Source organism: Sinocyclocheilus anshuiensis, unplaced genomic scaffold (assembly GCF_001515605.1).
Source record: "Sinocyclocheilus anshuiensis isolate Anshui unplaced genomic scaffold, SAMN03320099.WGS_v1.1 scaffold197, whole genome shotgun sequence".
Lineage (NCBI taxonomy): Eukaryota > Metazoa > Chordata > Actinopteri > Cypriniformes > Cyprinidae > Sinocyclocheilus > Sinocyclocheilus anshuiensis.
This window is the reverse complement of record NW_015540856.1, coordinates 96,212-106,286: the sequence shown is the minus strand read 5'-3', so window position 1 is coordinate 106,286 and position 10,075 is coordinate 96,212. Positions and strand designations below refer to the sequence as shown.

At 38.9% G+C, this 10,075-nt stretch overlaps 1 protein-coding gene and 1 long non-coding RNA gene across 6 annotated transcripts in view; both read right to left on the bottom strand.

Annotated features, from left to right (window-relative positions):
* LOC107687854 (uncharacterized) overlaps positions 1-350 on the bottom strand; it is a 12,624-nt gene extending 12,274 nt beyond the window's left edge. For both annotated transcript variants that reach the window (XR_001634173.1, XR_001634172.1), the window contains exon 1: positions 164-350. This is a non-coding gene — a long non-coding RNA (uncharacterized LOC107687854). The remainder of the gene's footprint in view (positions 1-163) is intronic.
* A 2,071-nt stretch (positions 351-2,421) lies between these two features.
* LOC107687831 (fermitin family homolog 2) overlaps positions 2,422-10,075 on the bottom strand; it is a 75,343-nt gene continuing 67,689 nt past the window's right edge. For 3 of the 4 annotated variants that reach the window (XM_016485302.1, XM_016485305.1, XM_016485303.1), the window contains 4 exons: positions 7,025-7,045; positions 5,308-5,432; positions 4,723-4,864; positions 2,422-3,448 (listed from right to left, as the gene is read on the bottom strand). In XM_016485302.1, the coding sequence (XP_016340788.1) occupies positions 3,275-3,448; positions 4,723-4,864; positions 5,308-5,432; positions 7,025-7,045 (462 nt within the window). In that variant the 3' untranslated portion in view covers positions 2,422-3,274. The remainder of the gene's footprint in view (positions 3,449-4,722; positions 4,865-5,307; positions 5,433-7,024; positions 7,046-10,075) is intronic. The other variant, XM_016485304.1, reaches the window with a different exon arrangement.

The window sequence follows — 10,075 nt, the reverse complement described above, 5'->3', positions numbered from 1 at the left end:
TCTCTCACACACACGCGCTCTCTCTCACACACACACACACACACACACACACACACACAATCACTCACTCACACAAACACACACACACACACAATCACTCACACACACACACACACAATCACTCACACACACACACAAAATCACTCACACACACACGCGTTACCTGCTGTACTTCACTTCCTTAAAAGCACACAGTAGTGGCATTTCCATGAAGACGCTGCACACATTTTAAAGGAGTAAAGACGTTTGGGGAGAGAACTATCACGGAAAAACCAGAGATGGTCCTCACCGCAGAACACAAGATCCAGGGGGCGTGGATCCAGATCCAACTCCTCCCACCTTACATATACCTAAACCTACCTGTCTCCACCCCGATCCCTAAACCCACCCATCTCCACCCCCTAGATGTGGATCCAACCCCGCCCCCTGGATCTTGTGTTCTGCAGTGAGGGGCTACTGAAAAATCAAGGAAAACCAAGAGTATTATGTTCCATACAAGGAAAAGTAATGGAAATGGTGCTTTTTTTTTTTTTAGTTAGTCAGATATGTTATATAAATAACAGTTTGCATAACATTAAAAAGTCGTGTCAAACATTAAGGCCGGGTTTCACAGACTAAGCCAGGTTTAGGCCATAGTTCAATTAGGACATTTAAGTATCTTTTATAAATGTTCCTTAGAAAAAACCTTACTGGTGTGCATCTTGAGACAAAACAAGGTCACTGATATGTTTTAAGATCAATCAGTGCAAGTTTCTTTCAGTTGAAACAGCCCAGAATTACATTTTAGTCTGGGACTAAGCTTAAGCCTCGTCTGTGAAACTGGGGGCAAATGTCTTTCTTGACAATATCAATGTAGACCTAGCATAACAGCGGACAGTAAAATAAGTAAAATAATGCCATTCTATTTTCTCACTTTCTATTCTCACATCAACCATTCTTCCATTTGATCAAAAAATCAAGCATTTTTCTTTCTAGAACTAGCTAATCCTTACTGCCTTAAGCTGGTTACACATTCTGCTGTATTTCTATTGTGTTTGAATCTTTCAGGATTTCATTATGATGAACATTTGAGTTTGGGGAGATTTGTTTTTGCTGCTCTTGCAGGAGCCTACACAAGTATCTCCAGCTCAGACGAGCTCTTTGGCTGAAGCTGTCACAGAAGACCAAGACGATGAACTAGTTTGTTTTGCCATGTTTATGGTCATTCAAAAACATAGTAAAATTACCATACACCAAATTAAAAGGACATTTATCTGATACTTCATAATCATGAGTTAAAACAAATGCAAGAACATTAGTCAAAGAAAAGCTGCAGAGTTGATGGCGTGTTGCGGCACACTTGTAGTTTTCAGTCATACAGAAACCATCAACACCCACAATATGATAGACAGGTGTTCGAGAAATAGAAAAACGGTTTTCTAATACATCCAGTGACTGCCAAAAATAGCAATTATAACTCTGAAATAAATGTTTAAACAGTTAGCACATGAAGAGCTGCTTAAACAGAATAATGTTCAGCATGCTGCTTTGCTACCTTAGTAACTCAAACTAAATATTTGATGAGCCGCTTTATTTTCTATTCATTTAATATGCCTTTACCAAACTGTCTAAATAATAGTTTAACCCCCTGATTTGTGTGATAGAGAGATACAAGCCACTGCTGACAGCAAACCTGCTCCAAATTTGAGTTAAGCCACTTATTTGAGTTTTAATTGCAAACTTTGTTGAAGACTGCTCTCTTGTGGAGGAGACGGGCCATTACAGCCTGCATGATGGGGAAACCACACTGAATCGTCCTCTTGTGATTTTAAATAAAAATGATTTTATTTATTTATTTGTCAGGTAAATGGCATTTTTACAATCTTAAAACAGCAGGCCATGCAACGCACTGCTGGCATCTGAGAAAAACAAAACCAAATAAACAATCTTAATTTCTGGCTCTGAAACCACCTTCATATGGAGAAACAACAGGAGACAATACTGACAAGAAGTGATGCACTAAACAGGCACAGAAAGAGCCATTCTGCTGTGCTTCATTAGTGTTGAAGTGTATGGCACACGTTCAGAAAGGCTATACGCTCCTGCAGCAGAATCAAATGAGTGTGGATATTCATCAGTTAAGGAAGGACAAACTAAATAAAACCAGCAGAAGCTCCTTCTCATCAGAGATATAATCGACATGATTTTATTCCAGCCAGGAGCTCCACACTTCTTCATATGCAGTTATATATATATTTCTAAAAGTCTTTAAGATCGTCAGGCACCAATCCATAAATGTCAAAAAAATGGCTTTTTTCCCCTCTTCTGGAAAAAATACACTTCCAAAAATGACAGAAAAAAGCAGCAACAAAATAACTGTACAATGTTTTTTTTTTTTTTTAAACCTGTGGTTTTTACATTAGATACAAAAAAAAAAAAATCGAATACTTCATTTAGCGATCCTTCATTTTGAAAAGAAAAAAACAAAAGGAAATTGCATGGTTTGTGACCTATCGCTGGTGCGTATTAAAGAAACGCTTTTGAATAATACTATACTGGTTCACAATAAAGCATGATGAATAAAATAACAGACTTCATAATAAAAAGAAACTTCCTACAACGGGAAATCAATAATGACCTTCAAAAGCAGACTGTGGAGCCACAGATTCATAAATGTTCTCCTATGTTGCTACAAAAAAAAAGTGGACGACTCTTCTCCTTCATAGTGTAAAAAAATATCTGTCTCATTACATGTAATGTAGTGTTGAACACACGAACCTTCAAGCGACAGCTTATCTTCCAAGTGCTTAGAAAGGACCAAACTGATTGGGTTTTTGACCAAAGACTGCCGAGCTGAAGTGTAGTATCATCTACTCATCGGTCGAGAGCGTTCAGAAGCAGCAACGTTAAAGCTAGTGTAACATTTCCTTCTAGTGTCTCTATAACGTCACTTTAATGCGACAGTTATCATTACAGATTAATAGGCACAAACGAGCACCGCACATTCGACAGCTACCCAGAGAGACGACGTAAATTAGTGACAAATAAATAATTGGCATTTCGGCGGTGCACAAAGCTGGCGTATTTCTATTGAGGGTCAAAGGTCATAGATATAGGTCATATATAGCGGTCAGCTACTAATGCTTCATCTCAAACTCTCAAATCACTTCTGGAGGGAAGCATAAACAGAATTACAAGTTTTCAAACAATTATGATGCGGCCACGATGGAGTGGTTAAAGAGAGAGAGAAGAAGAAGAAGAAGTGTGAAAGTAGCAGGATGAAGTGTTGCGGCGCTCAGACCCAGCCGCTGGTCAGCTTGTAGAACATCTCCTCGTCTAGAGACTCGTTCTGGTCCTTGGCACGCGTGGACAGGAAGATGTAGCCGCCGATGAACTCGTGCACCACTTTGCAGTCCACCTCGGCACAGATGAACGCCAGACTGGGCTCGTCTGCAAACTCCACCGTCACCTGCGTGAGAGCAGAGCAGATGCTGATGTGTGGGGCTGATCTTGGCTTCAAGGTGATGAGTGTCCATTTTTGCATGTTAAACCTATAAAGCCTCTAAATGATCAACATGATGAAAACGTGGCTGTTAAACCTGTTTCACACTCAATCTCCTCATGTCATATCTGCTGCACTGTTATAAAGATCTCACTGATTTACATCACAAGCATCAGAATTTCATCATATAAATATATAAGCATCTGCACTAAATTGCATATTTTTGCTCAGTTTGAATCTCTGAATAAAATGTAGCTGTTTTTTTCCTTCATATTCTCACTATATCAGACCATATGAGCCATAAAACCTAATGTATCCAATGATATTTAACAGAAAAAAATATATGCATATATTTAAAAAATGTAGGCTATTATTTCATATGTCAGGCCAATAACCTGAGGGATTTTTTCACTTACAGTAATAGCAGAAGTGGCCCAACAATTAACTATAAAACGCCAAAATCCAAACTTGAGTGAGGGCCGTGTGCTCAAAGTAAATGCTGCATTATATCCAACTATATTTCTTTTTTTTTTAACCCTTATTTTTCTCCCTTTCTTATGACATGACAAATCAAAGGTCATCATGGGCAAACTCTGGCTCGCAGGCAACTTTGAAGCATCCTTCTAGGTTTTAAAGAGGATAATTTGAGTCCAAGGAATCACACCAAAGACACCGCTGCTGTTTTAGGACCTGATGCACAGATCCACCATATTGACATAAATCCATCCCACGCTTTATTTTCTCATTCATCCATGTTTATTTATCAATCTAACTTTTACTGTATAATTTATCGTGAAAATGAGTTAAAACATTCCCATCACATGATTATCATATTTTATTTAAATAATCTTGATTCTATCTATATCTCTGTTTTCTGTGAATTGCATTATTGTAGTTTGGTGTGTTATCCTGATGGTGTTTTGTGTTTATGACCCTGTGCATCATCATGTTTTATGGACAGACCACTTACAATGAACTCTGATTCATCATGTGGCTTTCTGTATTACTGTGGTGCTTATCATACATGCGACACATAGTATATTATTTGACTCAGAATCACAGTATGTCAGATAAGACCAGCAGATCTTCTGCAATCAGAACAAGCATAAGCCATAGTTACAAATGGCCTTAATTATGTTACTAGGCCATTTAACTGATGAAACCGTTAACATGGAGCCTCGTTCATAGCAACATAACCATTAGCAACAATCAACAACATCCAAAAAAATAGAGCATCTCACCATCTTAATCTCCCAGTTGACGTTCCACTGCTTCATGTTGCTGAAGCGCCAGGTCTTGATGGCGTCTCCTGTGCTGGCGTCCATACGGATCAGTCTGTTGTAGGTGATGCCAATCAGCTCGTCTTTCTTGCCCCCCTGGAACCTAGTTTGAAGAAATGTAACAATTACCAACAGAAGTACAGAAAAAGACAGGCTCAGTGTTTATCCGAGCAGATTTTGTGAAAAGACAACAAAAGTGCAATGAGGGGAAATTAAATATGAAGACATAAGGAAATGACTTCTTAAAGGGACAGTTCACACAAATAATTTTTTGTGCCAGATCTTTACAAAGAATTGCTTGATCTGGTTCTTGAGTTCAACTCACTGACTTGATGATCTGGTTTCTGTGATAAACAGCTCACTTGGAGGGTAAGAATAATTACACCACAGAAGAAAAAAGTTGTATGGGTTTGGAACAACATGACAGTGAGTAAAATGTTAAAACCGGAATGAGCTGTGAATTGTAAAAAGGACATGTGTTTTATTGGCACACAAACATTAAATCAAGATATCCGAGAGACAGAAATGTCAGGTTTAGACACTCACTTGGCAAGAAAATGTGTGATTCCAAACTCTGGCAAGGACTGCCAGGCCTGTATGAAGCGCATCTTGGCCTCAATAAGGCTCATCTGAGCCACATTCTGATGGGCTTCCAGAATACGGGCTGAAATCTGAGAATAATGCATATGTGAACATTAATACACAAGTGCTGTAAGCCATCATAACTTAAGCAGAAGGTCAGAGTGAGCACATGACACAGTGTCATCAGGAAACGCGCACAGAGAAGAATGTAACACCAGAAACATCAATATGATATGCTGAATTCAATCACCACAAATATCACAGTGAACACACGAGACCAGCTTGTTACAGCGTGTTCAAGCATCCCTTATGATCTGCTATACATGCGGCATAACATACATTGACAGAAGCCACTGCAATCCCAGCTACCGTCGTTTAGTCCCCGTTTCCCCAGAACATGAAACATTTCACGTAAGAAGAAAATGAGTGACGTCACTGGAGTCTCCCACAGACCAGTTACTCGCCTCATGAAAGCTTCTATCAGAGCGGATCAGGTGACACGCTATAAACTTCCTGAAAGGGTCAGTCAATGAAACACACGGCCTTTTCAAAAAACGATTTCCATAAGAATTTAAACATCCTATTAGACAAATGTGTTGATTATAGTAGAAACTACAGAGACCTTAGGAGGACATGGCGATGAGATGGGAGGAAAAAAACTTTCAGCTGATGTATAAATCTCAATTTTGAAAAATTGACACTTAAGACTGGTTTTGTGGTCCAGGGTCACAAATGTATTTCAATGCTTTTGCATTTGCTCGCAAAAGTACTGCGTCCTCCTGAGAAACTATTAGTTGTTTCGCAAACTACTGTGCATTCCCTTCCAAAACTATTGCATTTGCACAAGAAACTTTACGTTCTCTCACAAAACATTTCCATTTTCTTGCAAAACTATTGCATTCGCCCAAGAAATTTTATATTCTCGCAAAAAATGTGCGTTCCCCCGAGAAACTTCGTTCTCTCGCAAAACTATTGCGTTTCCCCAAGAAACTTTACGTTCTCTCACATTTGCTCTCTAGAAAACTCTAGCTATTCCATTCACCTTTGCATTCTTTCCAAAAGCAATGAAATACAGTTTTTCCTCACCTCATTTTTTTCCACCACAAACGTTTTTCAAGCGAACACAAAGTTCATCTGGGGAGTGCCAAAGTTTTGCAATCAAATTCAAAATTTCTCAGGGGAACGAAGTTTTGTGAGAGAACGCAAACACTTTTCTATCATCACCATGTCCTTTTAGGGGCTCCGTAGAAACCTGCATTGCGTCATCTAAATTATTATAACAAAATAATTGTGAAAGATAATATATTTTGGGATATAATCATGCTTAAAACGATAAAAATGACTGGGCTGACAGATTTACGGTTTAATATGACATTAAAAGCCTCAAGGTCATGAGACAACAAGCTGCTTCTATTCATTTGAATATTTCTAAAAAAATATCCACCACATGAGAGCTTATACATAATTTGACTTTTAACGGCATTCAGTCAGACAGCTGTTCTGGAGGAGACACCAGTGACTCAAAACATGATCTTAAATGTTTAATCAGTTGAAATGTGAGCTTTGGGGTGAGCTACAGCTATAAATGGTAAAGTGGTTAATGGGAGGATCTCTGGAGTAAGACACAGCACCAGTGTTAGTGAGTCATGGACATTTACCAGCCATCAAACGAGTGACTTACCAAGTCCCTGACAAAGCCTGGCTGAGGAGGGTGGAAACAGGAAGAAGAACACGGAGAGGAAACAAGGGAAAAGCAAATAAATGAATAAAGCAGCAAACAAGCAGAATAACAGAATCAAAACAACCGTTAATGTACAGAGAGAGAAAAGGGCAGGGTGTGCATGTGAGTATACAGCAGGGGAGGACCACGAGGATCAGCTGGACAGCATAGATCAGAGGAACACACTGCACTGGGATCACATTAGATCCGGCTGGATTGACTGTACATATTGTGCAGATGTAGAAATGTGTCAGCTAGCAGAGATCCTGCTATACTGTTGATCTGACACCGAGCAGAAGACTACTATAGTCTGCAAACTAGGGTGATCGAACTGTAGATTCATCCTCGCTGATCAAAATGGGACAATCCAGTCGAAGCTGTTTTTGCACTGATGTCAGACTGACTTGTTTAAAATATCTAACAGCCAACATGCTGATCTACTAAGCTTATTATTCTTCTGAGACTAAATTTCTAACTCATCCTATAGAGTTTTTAAGCTATGACCAGCAAACTTGGCACAGACCTTCAGGATGTTCTGACTCTGTATCTTTTCTAACGGAAAACCCTTTTCTTTCGGAATTCCAGTATCAGACTTCCAAACAGGTCCACATTTCCATAAACTTTCAATGAGTGGGTCAAACCCTTCATACCTCTTATAGAAAAGAGTTATTGTATGCTATTAGTGCTGGGCGGTATACCGGTTCATACCGAATACTAGTGCTGTGTTCAAAATATCGATACGACGACCGGAGAAGTGTCACCTCTCTCGGCGTCTGTTCTGTGCAGTGAGCGGCAGAGAAGCAGTGTATTCAGACTCGTCAATAAATGAGTACAAAATAGCGTTTCCTAGCACCTGTCGCTTACTGATTTTTGGTTTGTTTTTTAGTTTGTTACTCAGACGCAGGCAGTGCGCTGCATGAGACAGAAAAGTAATAAAGCCAAAACAACCGCATAGCCGCTCTTTAGTGTAGATGCATGTTGATTTTATCAGACGATGCCGCGATTATAAATGAGAGTGACTCCTGGTTAACATGTATTAAAAGGGGTCGTGTTTAGTCACTATTTCGTGTGGTATTTTTTTACAATATTCACTCATTATGACAGTAAAATAGGGCATTCTAAGTTAATATACTGCAGTATTTCCTCTCTCAATCAGAAAATATGGTTAGCACCCGGTCATGCATGAAAAAAAAAAAATACCGTCATGTAGCGTGAAACCGGTATAATTTTTAAAAATACCGTGATATACATTTTTGGTCATACCGCCCAGCTTATGGAGGCCCTTCATAATGCAGAGGTCAACTGCCTGCTCTGCCTATAGTTAGAAATGGCACTATAGTGTTTAATAAACAGCTGTTTTTCTAAACTCTGCTGAGCAGTAATGTATCGTGACACGTATCGTACATTTTTAAAAATACCGTGATATACATTTTTGGTCATACCGCCCAGCACTATATGCTATTATTGTAAAGCTTGCTAAATCATGCTAAAACTTGTTAGCAATGTGCTAAAGCATGCTAGGAACATGCTAGCAACATGTTAATTCATACATGCTAGACATGCAAAAAATAAATAAAAATAAACATGCTAGCAACATAAATAATGTGCTAAAACACGTTGGAAATGCTAAGATGTGTAAAAATTAAAGCAATGTGTAAAACTATGCAACACAAAAATATGTTAATGCATGCTAACAAAATCTAACATGCCAGCAACATGTTAACAATGGCAATCAACTACCAGTAGAGATCTCTAATGGGGTCTGAAGTAGTTTTTATTGGTCTGTCTGACTTTGACTTCTCTAAGTAAAAACGTTCAAACTTGAAGCTTTCAGAAATTACTTTCAGACAAGGCTTGGTCAAACCAACCAATTCTGCTGTCATCTAGCTGTTTTTTTTATATTTTTATTTCTTCTGGTTTGTCCATTAAGCTCCAACTAAACTAAAAAAGAAATACTCTTTAATGACATCTTTTGTACTGAACACAAATCAGTACATTTTCTAGAAAGATTTTAAACATATAAAATGGGTTCGAAGTTCATGGCTGAGCTGTAGTTTATGATTAACCTATGTTTTCGTCACACTCCAAACTATACAACCTTGACTCCACAAGGTGGCGCCACACACGTTTAAAACCCAAGAACACTACAGTAGAGAGACCTCTGAAATTCCCTACTATTTGGATGACAACATCCGCCTTCCTGATCCTGTCGAGTCTGGAAGTTAAGTGAGAAAGTCATCTATCCTTGTTTCCCAAAGTTCAGTGCTTACTGACCCACGTCCTCTGGGAGTAAAATCCCTGAGGAAGCCTCTGAAGAAAATAAATTGAGTTTGTAACGCAGGGATAAACGCATTCAGAAATGATCCAAACTCTGACGTCGCTCTCACAAACAAGCTACTGTCTTCTTCCCGGACCGCCTCTCCACATTCCCAGGCACGGCTTGTTTCCTGTATTTTTTCCCGCCTATTTCTGAAGACCCCACCCCAGCTCCTCAAAGTTTCTCCCAGCGATAAGCTGGTGGGGGAGCGAGTGAGATGTGAGGACAGGAAGCCCACCATCCCCCAGCATCACAGGAGCTGGATTGAGTCCAGGGCCACTGTAAGACGACACCAGCAGCAGCACACAGGAGCCGTCTGTCGACTCCCACACAGGAGCCCTCCCTACATACTTTCACTTTACTCTTGTTTTTCAATCAAAAACTACATTGTCTTGAGAAATTTCACTGGACACTCTGCATATCCATATCATGATGAGGGCTAGAAAAAGATGGTTTTGTACATTTTTTTTTATAAATATTTTTTCTTACTATTACCATTTACCAAGTAGGACTTGGTGATATTTAAAATGTGATATGTATTTAATATTTGATCTTTATTTAGTATGTAGGCATGTGATCAGCTAAGGAAAAAAAAGGAAAATCAATATAACTATTATTAAAAACATATATATATATATATACATACATTCATATATTCCCTTCAATATAACTATTAATAAAAACACACATATATA